General features: G+C 40.5%; 1 protein-coding gene across 5 annotated transcripts in view; it reads left to right on the top strand.

Annotated features, from left to right (window-relative positions):
* The window catches only part of LOC114046895 (multivesicular body subunit 12B), a 327,435-nt gene that overhangs the window by 243,322 nt on the left and 64,547 nt on the right, over positions 1-19,566 (top strand). For 4 of the 5 annotated variants that reach the window (XM_027867509.1, XM_027867508.1, XM_027867506.1 and 1 more), the window contains exons 8-9: positions 13,006-13,061; positions 16,904-16,963. In XM_027867509.1, coding sequence (XP_027723310.1) covers positions 13,006-13,061; positions 16,904-16,963 — 116 coding nt within the window. Of the gene's footprint in view, positions 1-13,005; positions 13,062-16,903; positions 16,964-17,282; positions 17,514-19,566 lie in introns of those variants that run through there. The other variant, XM_027867507.1, reaches the window with a different exon arrangement.

A 19,566-nucleotide genomic window follows, 5' to 3' on the forward strand; every position in this document is an offset into this window, starting at 1 on the left:
AAATAATACCTTGTTTCAAAACTGTCTGGTTCCAGGAAACATGTACTGTTTGTTGTATGTGGCCATTATCTGTGTTTGAGTCTTCTGTCCTCCCCAGCACCAAATACAGTGCTCTACACACAATAGTTTCATTTTCTTAATGCATGCTTGTTGAATGAATGAGTGAATGGGTGAGTGAGTGAGGAATGGAGATTGGGGTGCATGTTTCATGGACTCAGGTGGCCTTGAGTCTTCTTCTGACTCTAACTTTCTATGATTAAATGGCACTGCATCAGCAGTAAAACATACTGACAGTACAGACACTCAAGTAAAGCTGCTTATTTGTATCATGATTAGTTCCTGAATGTTTCAACATAAGGTGTATTATACGTCCTATTCCAGAATAACAAAATGGCATTTAGCTTATTTGATTAAAATTCAGTTTTGATAAGATCATAGTTGAGGATTCCTGCTTCATTTGGGAATTAGAATGGACAAATACTCTAGTCCCTTTCATCTCTATGGTTCTAGGATTCTATAGTTTTTTCCCTCCCAAAAAAATCACACAGGGCTTAAGTTTGGGGTTTTTAAATGAAATTCAGTGGGAAAAGGGAAAAAGAAAAGGTTGGTGAAGCAGGCTATTTACAGGTTGCAGTGCTTAACGATACACAGAATGAAAGGCTTCCTGCCACTCTAGTTTCATTTATCTTTATTATGAAAATGAATACCTGCCAATAAGTCATATTGTTCACCACCATCTATGAACACATTTTTGGAGTAATATTACTTGGCATTCACTTAATACCCTTTGATACTTACCTTAAACAGATAACTAAAATTCTAGTAATGTAATTTATGAGGGGTTTTTTTCCTTATTAATGTGCCAGTGTGAGAGTCCCACAACCCTCAACTGGCTGGGTCTCTCAACATGAGCACAGTGGGGAACATGGGGAACAGCTCAGAAGATGCTGTCAGGGGCACAACTGTTGCTTGCTGAGCTTATGACAGAAAGTCATTCAGTGTCAAAGTCTGTGTTCTCTGTGCCCAGGAATTCAGGAAACTTGCAAGCATAACCTCAAACATAAGACATCTCAAGGTCCCCACAACTCAAAAAAGTGGACACACATGAGAACCAGACCCTGAATCTGTTCTGTTCTGCCCAGAGCATCTCACCTGGCTCACCTTCTCTCTCTCTCTTTGAAACAAAGAGCTCTGAATGGACGCTTAGCGGACTACTATACAACACTATCCCACAGGTTCGACTTCTCTTTGTTGCTGGGTTTGTTTGTTTGTTTGTTGGGATTTTTTTTTAATCTGCTGCTCGTAGACAGTCTCAGATTAGAAGAAAACCAAGTATGGTTCTCATGATTATTGTCTACTGCCACTGCTTTAGGCCAATCTTACCCCCCACCCCGGCTCATCAGCCCCTGGCTTCCTTACTGTGATAACTTAATGAATGTATTGATAATGTATTACTTCTGCTCTTCCTGCTCATGAGAAAATTAAATTGTCAGCCAGGAAACTATAGGCAACCCCCCCCCACCTCTAATGTTATTAATTGATTCCAGGAAACTGTAATGCTCATAGCTTAATAGGATTTTGAGCTTGGAAGGACAGGATCCAGAATTTCTGGCCTGGAAGGAACCTCCTGACCAAGAATCCTGCCTACAACACCACTAAGAAATGGTCATCTAGCCTCCACTGGACCACTTCTGGAGAAGGAAACCCACTACCTCCCAGAGATGCCCATTCCACTTTTGGAAAACTCTAGTTGTTAGGAAGCTTTTCCTGATCTGGAGCAGCCAGAATCTGTATCTCTATATATTCCACCCATTGTACATAATTCTGCCCAGTGGGTTCAAGCAGAACTCCTAGACCTGAAAGCCCATCTCCTCCAACCCTTTCATTTTAAAAATGAAGAAACTATGACCCTGAGGGAGACCATAGATTCCCTCAAGATCATGTTGGTAATAAGTAGCGTAGCTGACATGTAAACATCCATCTTCTTAAACAATAAAAGAACAGGTAGTGTCATCAGAACCATGTGGTGAATGAGTGGTTAACTATACAATGTTTCAATGAGGGATAGTTTTATAAACCAACCATATGATTGTTAAAAGAGGAGAATCATTGTGGTATTGTGGTCAGAAAACGAACCTTGAAGTCAGAAGGACCTGTGTTCAGATGCTGTCTCAGTTCCATATACTGGCTATGTGATTCTGAGCAAATCACCTAACCTCTCAGTGTCTCCAGGCAATTTCCTCAAACTCTTTAAGTTTCTTCATTTGGAGTTCCCTGTATCAATGAAATTACAGGTTTGCACCAAATCTTAATCTAAATTATGAAGCCGTGTTGGTCAGAGAACCATTATTAAAGACTAATTGGGTTGCTATAGGTGTTATTGTAAATAACTTAGCTTCTGTGATTCAGCACTGGAAGTGATGTCAGAGATTGTGTAAGCCAGCCCCCCTCATTTTATGAAAGAGGAAGCTGAGGCCCAGAATGGGGAAGTTGCTTTCCCAAAGTCACGCAGGTAATAGCAGATCCATAATTTGAATACAGGTCCTGAGGCTCCATGTGCAGTGCTTTTACGTCCTGCTATCAAAAGTCACAAGGTATGGATTTAAAAGCAAGAAAGAGGGGATGACTGCAGGCCTTCCCTGCCAGTTGGAGTTGCAGTTCAGATAGGATTACAGCATTGGTATTCTCCTTTTCTATCATGTTGTGAAGAAGTAGATTCATGCCAGAGCAGTCCAGGGCCAGCAGGATGCCAGTTTTATGTCTAAACAAATACAGCATGCAAATTGGACCAATTTTCTGAGAACATCTACCATAGAGCAAAGGCAGGTATTTGGGTTATCTGGAAAACCACTCTTTTCCCCTCCATTTCTTCCTTGGGGGTGAGGGAATGGGGGCAGGGGCAGAAATAAATGCAATGCCATACTAGTTCTTTATTTGTTTAAACCTTATAAGATCTGTAAGCATTTGGAATCCTCTTGACTTCCAGTGCCTGATTGTAAAAAGAACAGTTGAATAGCTCATTGTTTTCCGATTTTTTTCTCTAATGTATTTTACAAACAGTCTGGTGACGGGCCTGACACTCTGATTTCTATGTACTGGCACTTCACTTTGGGATTACAGCATTAATAACAGAGTTCCATGCATCACACCATTTTTAAGCATGATCGTTATGATAAAGGGCATATACTTAATTACAGGCCTGCTTAATTACAGCTCTGTTGAAGCTCGTTTGTTTAGGAGAATGCTAATTGCGCTACTGAGCCTTTGGCACATCCTTGCTTTCATCTGCCGTGGGTTGTTCTGATGCTGTGTATCAGCGTTTTGTTAAAAAAAACTACCACAAAGGCTGAAGGAAAATGAGAGGCAGGTTTCTTAGTGCCTTATGAAAGTGCTGAGGGGGTGGGGAGCGGAGGAGCAGCCTTCTCTTAATCACTCTCAGGGTTTGAAGACATTAGTGTGTTAGAGCTGGAAGAGTGCCCTAGAGATAACCTAGTTACAGAATCACAGAATCAGAAGGAACTCCGGAAGACATCTAGCCCAACCCTACCCAATCAGAAATCCTCTCAACACCTCTCTTCTTGTTTTCTGGACAAGGAAGCCTAAGTCCGGGATGGGAGGAGTGACTCGCTCAAGGTCACATAGCAAGTTGGTGGCTAAGTCCAGACTAGAATGCTGGTTACAGAATTGGAAAGGACCCCGGCAGCATCTATGCCTCCCCTTTCCAGAACAGACAGCCTCCTACCCACCCCACCAGTAGAGCATCATCAGAAAGTGGTCATCTGGCTTCTGCTGGAAAGTCATAAGCCTAAGTGTTGCACTGGTATCCATGAAGTACTAAAAGACCCATTAGGAGACCTCCAGTCATTCCTCAAGTACTTACTAGGATATTCTAGGTACGGGGGATACAAAAATTAAAATGAAAGTGTCTCTTCAGGATACATTCTGTGTGGAGAGACAATATGCACGCAGAAACTATATACAAAACAAACACTATATACAAAACTGTATGCAAAAACACTATATACAAAATAAGAAGTAATTTCAGGGGAGGGGATGGTAGCATCGATGGGAGGAACCAGAAAAGACCTCATGTAGGAAATGGATTTGGAGCTGTTCTTGCAGAGCTCCTCATGGAATCATACTTGATGAGAAGGCATAGCTCTGCTGATCCAAGGAGTCCCCACTGCAGTGAGATGACCAGTCCATCAAAGTGGGTCAGAGACAGCTGGCCCCAGTAGGGAATGGATGTTTCTTTTTCACCTTTTTCCAGCAGCAATTTTTCTGTATCATCTTGCCTGACTGTTAAGGGGTTGCACTTGAAGATACCTTCCAACTCTAAGTCTGTGGTCTTATGACATTCAGACAATTGCATGTTAAGCTACTGCTATTAACATACATCATGGTTTATTGAAAAGAGCATTCAATTTCAAACTCTTGTTCTGTTACTTAAGTCCTCTACTACTTCTGCAACCATAAGTATGTTACTTACCTGCTCTGAGCCTCAATTTGTTGAGATGAGATGAGATAAGAAACTTGTACTCTGTAATTTCTTTTTTCTTTTCTTTTTCTTTTCTTTTTTTTTTTTTGACAAGGCAATTGGCGGTAAGTGACTTGCTTAGAGTCACACAGCTAATAAGTGTCAAGTGTCTGGTCTGAGACCAGTTTTGAACTCAGGTCCTCCTGACTCCAAGGCTGGAGCTCTATCCACTGCACCACCTAGCTACCCCAGCTCTATAATTCCTAAGGTCCTTTGTAGCTCTGTTATTCTGAGACCTCTTGTGGTGGAGACTTCACTACCTTCTGAGGCATCCTATACTATTTTTGTTATTTTTGTTGTTGTTCAGTTATTTTTCAGTCATATTCCAACCCTTTGTGACTCCATTTGGGGTTTTCTTGGGAAAAATACTAGAATGATTTGCCATTTCCTTCTCCAACTCCTTTTATAGATGAGGAAACTGAGGCAAACAGGGTTGTGACTTGACCAGGGTCAAACAGCTAGGAAGTGTCTGGGGCCAGATTTGAAATCAGGAAAATGAGTCTTCCTGATTCTAGGCCCAGTGCTGTATCAATTGTATCACCAAGCTGCCTCTAATTTTAGTTTTTTCTTTACATACAGCCAAAGTCCACTTCTCTATAATTTCCACATGTTACTCTTAATTCTACTCTCTTATACCAAAAACAAGCCTAATCCCTCTTTCACATGACAACCCTTCCAATACTCAAGTCTCTTCTTTTCCAGGCCAAACATCCTTAGTTCCTTCTCCAATACTACCAACACTGAACACAGTACTCCAGATGTAGTCTACACCAGAGCCAAGTATAGTGGGTCTCTCTCCCTTGTTTGGGACATTCTGCCTCTCTTAATGCATACCAAGATGATAGTGGTTTTCTTGGCTGTCATGTTAAATTACTGGTTCATATGGAGCTCTTCTATAAGGCCAGAGACATCCATTACCTTCACAGATTCACAGAATATTTTTCAGTAGGGGTTGTGATGCAGCCATTAGAAAGGACAAACAGATGATCTCAGGAAGAGGTAGGTAGGAAACCTCCAATGAAAAGGACTTTATCAGACCTTATTCTAAATAAATCCAGAATTCAAAAAATAAAATTTAAAAAGGCTTGGCATAGGATCTGTGCATGACTCATTTTGTAATACTAACCTAAGGTATAACTAAGTCAGAATTTGGGGATACAGAGTTAGGGGGAAAATTCCCCCCCCCCAATCTATCACTCAGTTACTAAGTTTTAGAAAAAAAAAAGAACTAGGACAAGATGCAGACATTAGTTGGGGAAAGGAAATACAATACCCCACAGGAAACCTGGAGACTGTTTAAAACACCTAGGTGGAAACTAAGGAAAAGTGTGTGTGTGTGTGTGTGTGAGCATGGACACACTGTGTCCAAAAAATCAGGCATACAAGGAAAATCAGAGTAGGGTCCTTAGCTATTTCATGAAACAAGGCATACTTGGGGAAAAACAAACAAACAAACAGAAATCAGTAAATAGTATAGAGACCCTCAGGAGTTGAGGTAGTATATTTGTATAATACTTGACAACTGCAGAGGATATGCCGCCTTTAATCCCAGGGTTCTTTGGGGTCTGTGCCTGTTCTCTTTTTTTCCGCCCATCCCCTTCCTCCTTCCAGCACTAAGGTTGAGTCTGGAGCTCTTAACCTTCCCATATGATGCAACTTCCAGCCACTAGGGGTGCCTTAATTTCTATGTTTGCCTGTGACTCATGGTAGAAAAATCCTTACTGAAGTCCACAATAGCCAGAAATGGTATCATCTAGTTGGAGGGAACTTTAGAGCATAAAACATCAGAGCTAGAAGAGACCTTCATTTTATAGACCCAGAGAAGAGGCAAGCAATTTGCCTAATGTCACGTGACTCATTAGCAACAGAGCTTATAATCAATCCCAGTTCTTTTGTGTCTCAGTCCAGTTCTCTCTGTTGTGGTTTGAAAATTTAAAAAGAAGTTTTACTGAGAAACCAAGGCAAAAACCAAATAGCAAAAATACAAAAAGGACTCCTCTGAATACAGAATTCTGGATTATCCAAACCAGTGTGAAATCTATCAAGAGGTTTGTGTCCAACATTTTCTGGGTTGAAGAGGGTCCTTAACCCATATCAGAGCTATTTACCTTCTGCCAAGTTCCCTTGGCTCAGGTTATAGACCCTTAGGGTTTTCCCATTCTGTGTACCCCACCTCACAAGACTGTTGTGGGAAAAGTTGAGAAAAATGTATTTGTATTCAAAATAATAGCCATTAGTTAATGACATGTTGTATGTACCCCTTTGTTGTAAGCTCCTTAAGGGCAAAGACTCTATTGTTTTCCAACTTTGAACCCTTAGCATAGTGTGTCTTATAAATCAGACACTTAATGAATATGTATTGAATTGAATTGAACCAGTTATGCTGGGGGGGGTGCAAAAAGTTGTGTTTGGTGATTGAAAAAATGGTGAGAAAAGGCATCAAAGAGACTAAACAAGGCCTTCACTTTAGTCTCCCCTGAGGGAAACATTAGCGGGATTCCCTAATGGTCTTTTGAAGGCATGATCTGATGACACATCAGAGGTACCAGATCAAATAATGGTACAGGGCTGTGATGTTCTAGCCTAATTGACAAACACATCACCAAGACCAGATGGCAACCCACTCAGAGACTTGGAAAAAAAAAAACACAAACTCAGGGGTACAACTGGAACTGTTGTCCAGAAAGCAGGCAGATTATATGAGCAAGTTTCAAGTGTTACATTTAGGAAAATAAGCCAGACTTCATTGGAGAATGATTTACACACTAGAAAAGTCTCCAGAATGCATCATTCTATTCCCTAAAAACACTGGCCCATGGTTGCCACAGACAGAAGGCCTACAAAGATTCTGGGCATTGTCTAGTAGGAAATAAAACTCAAACTGTCCTTCCTTTGGACAAAACTTCAGCATGTCCTTATATTCAGTGTAATTAGTCAAGCATTTATTAAGTGCCAACTGTGTGCAAGACACCATGCATTCTAGTTGCTGGGGATAACATTTCACTGGAAAAACAGTGTCGTATATGGTGAAAAGAGCCCCAGACTTCAACCTCAAATGACTTGGGGCCTGGCTCTTTACTTATCAGCTATGTAACCTTGGTCAAGTCACTCAACCTCATCTGTAAAATAGGAAGAGTAAATCTTATACTACCTACATCCCAAGGTTATTGAGAAGAAAACACTTTCTGGATGTGAGCTAGCAGCAGTTGTAGTACTTAGTAGGTGCTTAATAAATGTTTATTGACTTGTCTAATAATAGCAGTAGCATGCAATAAATATCAACCAAATACTTCTGCCTGGCATTCAAGAGAAGCAGAATAGTGAAGAACAGGAAAGAGTCCTAATCATAGAGTCAAGAGATCTGAGTTCAAATCCCAGCCTCAACACTTAACTAGTTGTGACCTTGAGCAGGTCCCATTCTCTCTGTAAACCTTAATTTCCTCATCTGTAAAATAGGAAGAATGATACTTCTTGGGTGGATCCTTTGTGGAAGATTTACAGAAGGATATGGAAGAGAATTACAGGATGAGAAGGAACATTTGTAGTCAGCAAGAGGGGTCTAGTAAAACAGTTCTTGAAGAGGGGAGAGAGAGAAAAAAGTATGATTGAAGAGGCAAAATCCCGGAGTAAAAAGAAACATGTTAAGTCAAAGGCACAAATCAAGGGTTAGTCTTTGCAATGGAAAGACCTATGTCTTATTCAGCAAGGGGATTAAAAAAGGAGACAATGGACAGTGATGCAGATGGGTCTTGAGATACGGAATAGGGAGATGAGGGAGCTCACAGCTGATCACCTTGATTTGTCCTGGTTAACATTTTATCAAAGCTTTTGATGAAAGGAATAGATGGCATGATTATCAACTTTTCCAGTGAGAGAAAGCTGGAAAGGGTGACATCTTACTGGAAAATGGAGTCAGTCTTCAAAAAGAGCTCAGTAGGAAAACATGGGACCAAATCTAGTAAGATGAAACTTAATAGGAATACATGTAAAATCTTAGATTTAAGTTCCAGAAGGGAGCGCTGTGCCTAAACACAACTTGTCTGAAAGGGATCTGAGTGGATTCAGCAAACTGAAACCGCAATATGAGTTAACAGTGAGATGGGCTGGTGAAAAGCTGGCATGATCTGAGGCTGGGGGTTCTCAAACTTTTTGTTCTCAGCACCCCTTTATACTCTTAAAATTACTGAGGACTCCCCTACCACAAAGAGTTTTTGTTTATATGGGTTATATTTATTGGTATTTATTGTATTCACAATTAAAACATCTTAGTATTATTTTGGAAATAGTTTTGACTTCACAGACACCCTGAAAGAGTCCTAGGGACTGTTAGGGGTCCCTGGGTTGCATGTTGAGAACCACTGTGTTAGGCTACATTCCTGGAGGCATGTTGTCCTGAGCAAGGCTGGGATAGCCCCATTATGATATCATCCAAGTCAAAACAAATCTGGAAGATGAGGTTCAGTTCTAGATACCACATTTTAAGATGAGTCAACAACCTGGCACAATCCAAAGGAGGGTGGTGGGAAAATCTTTGCATGCCATACAAGAAGGGTTGATTGAAGAGTTATCCTGGATAAGAAAAAAATAATAGAGGATATGATAGTGGTCTTCAAGTATTTCACAGTTTCTTAATATTTCTGATACTTTATTATAGAGTGATTCTAGTTTCTGTTCAAAATAAAGGACAGATCATTTCATCACATCCTTCCCTGGCGTTGCTAACTGTCCTAGTCCTTCCCAAGTTCAAAGACTAATATAAATGCACCCACCTCCATGATACTTTCTCAGATCTCTATCCCTGTTTCCACAGCTGAGTGTGATCTCTCTTCCCTTTGATCTCCCGTAGCATTTTATCATGGGGCACTTATATCCCACTTTTATATTGTAATTATTTGTGTATTAGACCTATTGGGTTGTATGTTCTTTGAGAGTAAGGACTGCTTTTATTACATAAAAGGAACTTAATATGTTTGAATCTAATTGAATTATCTCCTCCACAAAGCTCCTTTGGGAGAACATTGTGTTAGACTTTGTTCTTTGTTAGACTCCCAACTTGGAACTTCTGACTCCATGTGTAGTACTCTCTTTACTGGTCAACCATCACCTGAAATGCATAAAATTCATATAATCTTAAGAGTTGGAAAAAGCCTTAGGAGATACTCAATTTAGCCTGGCCAAATGTAGGAATCTCCTCTCTACCATGCCTAACAGATTGCTGGCCACCTGTTCTCTACTTTCCATGGTGGAGAGTTCATGATTTGTCAAATAGCTCGTTCCATTCAGTTCAACAAACATTTATTTAATGCTTATAAGAATGAGTAACACACCATTTTACATCTAAAAGCTTACAATCTAAGGGAAATGGTTACTTCAATAATTCAAGGATCTGTGATTTTATCCACATGGATACTTTCTCTCAATTCCATGCCTTTGCATTGGCTATCTCACATAGCTGGAATTCTCTCCCTCCTCACTTTAGTTTCCTGGTCTTCCTTCAAAACTCAGCTTAAACCCTGCCTTTTGCAGGAGTCCTTTCTTGGTAAGCCTATTGTGATCGCCTTCCATCTACTCTGTGTATGTATCTAATTATTTCCGTCTTCATTGTCTCCATTAAAATGTGAGCTCCTTGGGGACAGGAAGTATTTTTGCCTTTCTTTATATCTTCAGGGTTTAGCACAGTGTCTGACACATAGTAAGTGCTTAATAACAGCAGTTACTTGCCAGGACTTTTGTGAAGATCAAATAAGATAACTGTATATAACAACATTTTGTAAATTTAGAAGAGGCTAGAGATATGGACAGCACCTGTGATTCCATTGGCTTAAGGAGCTCCCAGGTGAGGAATCTGCCCTTACCAATGCAAATTGGCCCCTTCTCTGCACTTTACAGTCTTAGAGAGAAGGGAGAAGGGAGGGGGGATTTAAAGGCTTTACAGATATCTCATTTTTTTCCTAAACAACTCTGGGAGGTAGGTGCTGTTACTATCTTCTTTTTATAGTTGAGGAAATTAAGGCAGGCAGAGATTAAATGACTTGCCTAGGGTCACACAGGTGGTAAATGTCTGGGGCTTTATTTGACCTCATTTCTTCCTGACCTCAGGTACAGTGCTGTTTCCACTCTATCATCTAGAGCACTAAGAGGTTAAGTGACTTGCCCAGGGTCATACAGGCAGTAGGTATCAGAAGCAGGACTTGAACCCAGGTCTTCTTGGCTTTGAGGCCAGCTCTCTATCTACTATGCCATGTTGCCTCTCTCACAAACACCAAAACAATATATAAATGTCACTTGTGAATGTTTCTGCCAGTGAGACTGGCAGAGCCATTAAGGAGTTCGTCACCAAAGGACTAGGTACTAAATGATTAATTTTTTCAACTACAGAACTCTTAAAGACTATCTGTTTAAAGTATGAAGGATACTGAGACTGGAGTCAGTACAAGGAGTATCTGCATGGAGAAGTAATAGGTTATTGAAGTAAATCTAATGCTGTAATTCTCATTTCTAATCCCCAATGAATAAAATTACCCTGGGAAGTAAGGTGGTCATGGATCAGAGGTCATTTACCTGGTACAGTCCCCTGTTGGGCTCCAATTTCTCCATCAAGCTGTTTTTAAAGTTAGTGATGTGTTGATGGTAAACAGGGAAGTAGGCTTTAGGGATTATGGCAGAGGAAATATCTCTCCAGTTGGTGAGCCTTTTAGTTCTAAAACAGGGCATATTTCACCCAACTGCATGGTTGGGCCTATAATTCATTACAGCATGATTTTTTTTCAGGGTTCTCTTCTGTTTTTATTAATCCATTGGAGACATCAATTTTGTGCACTTACTTCCTCTCAAACTTGCAGAAAGACTCATAGGGCTTCATAGAATTAAAAATCAAGAAGGGTCATTGGAGGTCATCTGTTCCAATTCCTTCATTTTATGGTGCAAAGAAGGAAAGTGATTTACACAAAGCCACGCAACTAATAAGTAATAATTGTAATAACTGACATTTATGTAGCCCCTTAAGATTTTAAAAGCACTTTTACATAACAATAATAATAATAACTGATATTTATGTAATGCCTTAAAGTTTGCAAAGTGCTTTTCCTGCACCCAATAGAATGTAGGCTTCTCAATGGTGGGAATTGTTTATTTTTTGTCTAGGTATCCCTACCACCTAGCACAGTGCCTGGCTCTAGCAGGTGCTTAAGAAATGGTAGATGGGTAAATGACTGAATATTTTTTCTTATATATCTTCACAGCAAGTTTGTGAGGTAGGCAGGTATTATTATCCATATTTCCTAGATTAGGAAACTGAGGTCAGAGGAGCTGCAATTTTCCCATCATAAATATTAAGGCAGGATTCAAATCCAGGTCTGATTCCTACACTAGCTATTTTTCCACTGCACCAAATCTATCTAGACTTCATTCAGAAAGCATTTATTAAGTGGGGCACTGGTTTACAATACAAAGTTTATGTAAGACCCAGTCCCTACCCTTTTGGGAGATTACAGGACATTACTGTCAGAAATGTACATTCAGACTCTCAAATATCAAACACATCTTTGTATTGGATTCCTCAGAGCCTGATGAGTAAAGAAACATGGAGCTATTAGGGCCTTAATTTCTTTACCTGTACGATATTAGGATTGGACTTCAGATGTTCTTTAAAGTGCCCCCTAGCTCAAGCTCAGGCCTTTGTAATTTTGAGTACAATATTTGTACCATCCTGGGGTATTCATTCATGCCATCCAGTGGACATTGGCTCTTATTAATCTTATACTGAGAGATCACAAATGAAACATCGCCAATCAGCTTGGACAAGTCTTCAGACAGTTTTGTCTTAACATTTCAAATTCAGTAAGTCAAAAGAACATCCAAAGAATCATAGTGTCCAAAATGCAGAAGGTGATGATTTTTCCCTAGTCAAAACACAGGGTCATAGTTAATTCTGAGCAACATGTTTTAGGAAGGATGCTGACAAAGCTCAGGCCATGTCCTCAGGCCATGTACCCAAGATGTTGAGGAGCCTTGAAATCATGCCATAATGTGATCCACTGAAAGATCTGGAGATGTTGTATAGCCTGAAGAAAAAAAAAGAGAGAAGACTTATGGGCAGAAGGATCATTGTTTCCTGGGATTTGAAGGGCTAGTATGTGAGAGAGGGATTTGATTTGTTCTACTTGGCCTCAGAGGGCAAAACTGGGAGCAAGGGGAGAGAGTTACAAGGAGACAGATATCAGGTTGATACAAGAGGAAAGCTTCCTATCAGTGCTGTCCAGTAGTAGTGTGGGCTTTCTCAGGAGGTAGAGAGTTCCCCATCCCTGAAGGTCTTCAAATGGAGGATGGTTATGATTTGTCAGGGGTGCTCTGTAAAGCCTTTCTTCTGAGTTATGGGTAGACCTAGGGGGTTTCTGAGGTCCCCTTCAGCTCTGACTTTCCTTGATGCTGAGGATGACTTTAATATGTGCCTTTTCTTCCTTTTTCAGCTATGGATGGAGTGCCTTTTATGATTTCAGAGAAGTTTTCTTGTGTTCCAGAAAGTGTAAGTTATGTGCATGGTTCTTATTAGAAAAGATGGATGCTCTAGTGAGTCATTCTCATTTTAAGTGCAAATGGTAATTTTGATCCAACCTCATAGCTGTGAATACTTTTCATTTTCCAAATGTAGCTTAATAATTTTTGTTCTTTTTTTATTTAATCATGGCAATTTATTGAAGAAAGAAGTATAATTAGTTTTCACATTATGGAAGTTAAAATCTGTGGAAATGACAGAGGGTTTCATAGAATCACAGCATTTCAGAGGAGGAAGAAACTTGAGCCGTCACCTAAGCTAAATTCTTCATTTTATTAACAAGGAAGCCGAGGCTCAGAGGATCGACGTGACTTGCTCAAGGTCACACAGGAAGTTAGTGGTAGAGTTGAAAGTAGAAGAGACCACGTGGCACAGTGTTGTAGTAGAACATCGGGTCTGGAGTCAGACATACTGGTTCTATTAGAAAAGGAAGTGAATTCAAAAACCATCTCATCCATCTTCTCACCTCACATATGGGGACATTTCTTTGAGCCTCAGTCTCCCTATATGTGAAATGAGAATCCTGCCCTAACATTCTGTGATTCTAGAACCTGACTCTCAAACTTAACTCTCAAACAAGAGATTTGTCTATATGAGAATAGGACCATATAACCAATGAGTGGAGTCTCCTGTCGCAGAGCAAATAAGACTTAACCCCACATTTACAGATAACAGAGCAGAAGCCTGAGGGAGTTAGTGAGCTGTCTTTGGGTTCCCAACTCATTTTGTGACCTAAGAACAGGCAAAGCATGGAAGCCATACTTCTCAGTTATATCCCTCTCTCAACATTAATGTTGCTTCAAACCAGTTGTAGAAGCATTGACCCTGGAAAGATTGACAGTATTATACTGTCAAAAAAAGTGTTGGATTGAGGAGGCTACTGATCAATCACTGTTATAAGTGAAAGGTCCCTGGTTGTCCCTTTGTGGTGATTTGTATCATTAGTGTGCTGTTTGAAACTTCACACAAATCACAAGGAACCTTACAGCTTAGGCTGTTAGAACATAAGATGTGAACATAGAGAAGGACTTTAGCATATGGAATATTATAATAACCTAGTAGATTGGACAGAGCCTAGAGGGATCTTCATATTGTAACATAGAATATTAGAGCTAATGGGATGTTATACCATGGAATGATAGAATTTAATAAGCCTTAGAACAAAGAATGTTAGATCTGTAAGGAGGTTTACAATCTAGCCTGTTATTCAGTCTAGTCTCAAATTATGATCCTTCCCATCCCATCCCCCCACCCCCAAAGATTTGAGCTGTTACTAAAAATGAAGACTCTGGTTTAGATATTAGCAAAAGAACAACTAAATGTTGTTCTTGGGCCCAGCTTAAAACCAGGCGCCTTGTGATTTGGCCCATTCTGCAATTTCCATTCTAATGAAATATAATATGCAGCCCCGACATCTTTCTGCTAGCAGCTTAATCTTGAAAAATGCTTGTGATGTTGCATGTGGAGCATGAGTAACTTTAGCTGACTTCTCCTGGCTCTGTTGCTATGGCTACCCTGGCGTCTCTCCTGTTTCCTTGGGGAGGCTGTTCTGTCCTGTTTACCCATTCCAATCTAGAAAGTTTAGTGAGGTAGTTAGAGCCTAATGATACAACAGCTGGACCTCTGCTGGATTCCAGGCAACGGAAATGGAGAGAGGGAAATGTTTTCCCTGTTCCTATGCCCCTCTGGCTGCTGGTGCAAATGTGGCAGACTGTTTGGAGAGAAGCAGTAACAGCATCCCCGGGAGGTTTATGTTTAATTCTGTGGCTGGATGTCCCCATGGCTGCCCTGGGCAAATTTGTTGCTGGCAAGATTTGACAGACTGGGAACAAGAAGCCCTATGTTTATAAAACTGGGGGCAGAGGATTCTGGGCAACACTATAGTGTTAAAAAAAAAAGAAAGAAAGAAAAGAAAAATAGAAATGTACTACGTAGTAGAAAGAACAAGTAGAAAAGTCAGGAGAGACCTGGACTTAAATCATGGTGCTGACACCTAGCTGCCTTGTGATAGTAGGCAAGTCATTTTACTTCTCCAAGACTCAGTTTCCCCATCTGTAAAATAGGGATAGTAATACTTGCATTACCTGCCCCACAGAGTTGTTTAATGAAAGTGCTTTGTGGACCAGTTAGTGATGTTAGGAATATTCTGAGTTTAAGGATATTCAGGTCTGGCCTGCTGTACTTTGTCTGCCAGCAAAGGGAAAGTCAACCATGTTGGCCATAGGGTTGGCCACCGTACCCAATAGGTTTTTTCAAAGAGTTTTCAGGTTGAGTAGGGTGTGCTCCAAACAGGCTGGGAACAAGAAGCCCTATGATAACAAAACTGGGGGCAGAGGATTCTGAGTGACACTATAGTGTTAAAAAAAAAAGTGCAGTGAGTAGAAAGGAAATATCTGCTGCCAGACAATGTATGGTTATATAAATAACACCCTTCCAGACCCTAGGTTCAAGTCCCAACTCTTATTAGCCGCTGTGTGACTTTGGGGAAGTTGCTTCTTCTCCTCAGATTCCTCATCCATAAAATGGGGGTCTGGTGGAAGGGAGGGGATTGAGGCATTGTGTTATTGTGGAGAGAATATAAGATTTGAAATCAGAGGCCTTGGGTTTTAATTTACTGTCCCCTTGAGCTAGGACAAGGCACTTTTCTCTCATCCTTACTTTCTTCTTCTGTAAAATGAGTAGACTGAACTAGATCATCTCTGAGAGCCTTTGAAATTCTGTGATTGTATACCATATCCCAATTTTTTGCTTCAGAAATTATGGTCACTGAAGTCCCCAAACTGATGAACTCCAGGAACTGGTTTCTCTGATAGCCTTGGGCCATACAGAAGATAGATTCCAAATCAGGCCATGCCTAGTTCAATTTTAACTCTTCTAACTTACTTCCAGGTTGCTGATGAACAAATCATTTAATGCTTCTGACCTACAGTATCTTCATCTGTGAAGTTGGAGGGCTAGACCTGATGACCTTTATGCTTCCTGCCAATTCTAATGTCCTGTGTTCTAAGGGTCTGCCAGCTCCAAATACTGTCATCCTCACAGACTTCTCAAGGCTGCCCGTTCCACCCAGGGTCTGCTTCTAGCTTACATCAAAGTATATATTTGCTGTCAAGGAGCCAGCATTTCACAAGAAGGGCCTCCATCTTCATGAAATTACAGAAACGCCCATTAAAATGTGATGTTATCATTTTTCACCACCATTGATTTCTGAAAATGATAATTTATGTGCAGTTATTTTATTCACTGTGCATTTTCAAAGAGCTGGAATTCCCCCAGCTCCCCTATGAATACCAACGAAGCAATGGCCTTCTTGCCCAGAATTCCTTAGACACCAGTGCCACCACCTGGCCAGAGTGCTCAGGGCACATTTATCTCCATGGAAGCGGAAAGAAATGGGAAGCCTTACCAGCTTTATAGCTTTGGCATTGCTTTCCAGGGAAGAAATAAGAGACCAAGATAGATCTTTGCAAAATCATGCTTTTTCATAGGTTTTGGTGGACCCTTCCTCTGGAGAGACAGACAGACCAACCACACCAAAGAGCAGTGCCCTGGAGGCATGGATCCCATTAACCTGCTGTATTCTCTGGAAGCATCTTTCTTTATCATTTCTATATTTACTACCTTGCTAATAAATGGTTGGATGGATTCCCTCATCAGCTAGGACACTTCCACCAATATGCAGTGCTATAGTGAAGACAAAGCAATACTAGATGCTTTTCTTAGATAATTGTCCCATGTTTGAAATGCAAAGCCAGATGTTAAAGTGGCATTTCCCAGCTGTTTAAGAAAGTAGATTGTCTTTTGTGTTTCAGATGCAGCCCATTGATCTCTTGGGGATCACCATCAAATCTCTGGCAGAAATAGAAAAAGAGGTGAGTGACCTACCTCCCCACCCTCCCTCTAGCAATGGCTCAGGAGTCTGGCAACCTCCTGAGCTTCCCCTCGGATCATTCACCTTCAATGAGGGTTCTCTCCTAGGGAGTAGGAGAGTGTTGGGTCCTGCGGGCCCTGCACCCAGCTCCTTAGACCTTGTGAAAGGGTCAGCCACAGTGGGGTGGAATGAGTGCTGGGCAGATCTGGATTCACATTCCTGGCTCCACTCCCCGCTGGATGTGGGGACACAGTCACCGGCACTTTTCTCTGAGCCACTTGTAAAGGGGGAGGTGATGATGCTTGTACTATTCCTCATAGGAGTGTCTCAAGAAAAGCACTTCGTAGACTTTAAGGCACTCTGGAATGGTCACTAGTCCAAGAATGCAACTGATCAAAAAAAAAGAACGTCATTGTCAATAACAATGATAAGAAGATCTCATGTGTCTGTAGTGATTTGTGGTTTTAAAATACTTTGCATACGTCATCCATTTTGTTCCTCATGATAATCCTGTGAGGTAGACAGTACACATAAAGAGTGTCCCAGAAATCTTAGTGGAATTTTAAGTTTTGGGAGCTTTTTGTGAATTTAAATAATAAAATTATATATATGTATGTATATGTATGTGTGTGTATGTTATATATATATATCTGATATATCGATCACTTACCACTCACCTTGCTAAGCCTCAATTTTCTCAACTATAAAATGGGAATAAGAACATATAACATTTGCAGGGCATCATTCTGAGGACAGTATTTTTGTTTAAGTTCACTAAAGCCCCGTGTAAACTCATGCTATTTCTTTGAAGCTTAATATGGCATAGTGTAGAATCAGAAGACCTGTATTCAAATCCTACCTTTTTATTTTTTCTGTCTGGCTATGGTCAAATTTCTTCACCTCAGTTTTCTTCTCTCTAAAATGGGAATAATATTTCTGCTATCCACTTAGCTCTTTGTAAGGAGCTCTTTGTAAGTCTTAAAGCTTTGTAAACAATAGTATTGTTATGCTTTGGCAGAAAGGGGGATTTTCGGGAATGACCATACTTCTTAATGATTTAGAATAAGGGGTAAAGCTTATTCAGCTGTTCTCAACAAAATTAGGTCACATTTGACAGTCCTGTTTGTAATATCTTGGAATTTTTTTCTGGAGATGGAAGAAAATGACCAACATTTCAGTACATGCGATGACTCTGAGGAGAGAGAGTTGGAGCAACCTAAGTAAACTAGACCTGAGATTGTAGATGTTTTCACTGCTTCTATGAGACAGCATTAGATTCTATGCTGTCTTCTTTTTTTTTTCCCCTCTTTTTTTATGTATAGAAGGTTGTTAAGCAGTCACGTGCTCAGAGGCAGCTTCTCCTCTGAAAGGAATATTTGTCTCAAAGATGGAAATGGTGGAACCATTTCAATATTCTCTGTTCCCTTTGGGTTTTCTTCTTGTATTCTCAGCTAGCAGAATCAGGTTTTTTATTGAAAGATGGCTGAAATCAAGGAAAATTGAATCAATGTAGTACAACAAATTTCTAAACCTGTCATAACAAAAACAACAAAAAAAGGCCTATTTTGTCTTTGATTTTCAGTAAATCATAAAAAAAAAGAAGTTGATTGTCATATATAGATTTTAGGTCACTTTGGCAGGGGAGGGAGAACTGCATAAGGCTAACCCAGAAATGAAGAAAATTCCCTTGTGGTTTTCCCCCCAGTAAAGGACTGCTTACAGTATTTCTCTAGGGTCCCCTGCTTTGTACAGGAGTTAGCAGCTGAGACAACAAATAGCCGCGTTTTCCTTTTCTTTGCATTGTCTTTGACGGTGTTATGAGGGGCTGCTCCTTCAGTCAGCAACACAGGAACACATTTGGTTACATACGTGAAGGGGCAAATCAATCTACGAGCATTTATTAAGCTCCTACTATGTGCCAGGCACTGTGCTAGGCACCAGAGGTACAAATATGAAGAATGAAATAACCCCTATTCCCAAGGAGTGAATGTTCTATTGGGGGAGACGACAAGTATATTTAATTATATATGGAATAAATGTAAAGTGAATAAATACAAATAAAAACAAATTAGTTAAATACAAGGCAGTCTGGGAGGAAGAACACTAACAGTTATGTAGGCAAATATCACATACCCTTCTGGAGTCTTAGGTCCTGGGGACCACGTTTGAGGAAGGATGTCCCACAAAGAAAGCTGCCCATTATCATATGAGGATCAGTTAGAGGAATTAGGAGGATTTAACTCAGAGAGGAAGAGAAGTAAGGGCAGTGTGATGTTTCTCTTCAGGGAAGAGCTGGAGTGTGAAAGAGGGCTTCTTTCTTTAGCCCCAGAGGGCGAAGCCAGAAGTAATGCGTGAAGGGAGGAAAGTGAGAGGGAGGCAGGTTTCTGCCCAGGGCTGCATCCTTCACGGCTTGATTTAAAGGAAAACCAAACCAAACAAACAAAAAACAGACCTCCCTAACAATGAAATTCTTTGCCTCCGGACTTAATGAGTTCCCCCCAGCTGGAGGGAATTGAAGCAGAAGCTGGAGAGCTCCCTGTCAGGAATGTTAACAATAGCTCACATGTATATAATGCTATACACACATGTATGTAAAACACTTGA

Source organism: Vombatus ursinus, unplaced genomic scaffold (assembly GCF_900497805.2).
Source record: "Vombatus ursinus unplaced genomic scaffold, bare-nosed wombat genome assembly UNPS02014786.1, whole genome shotgun sequence".
Classification (NCBI taxonomy): Eukaryota; Metazoa; Chordata; class Mammalia; order Diprotodontia; family Vombatidae; genus Vombatus; species Vombatus ursinus.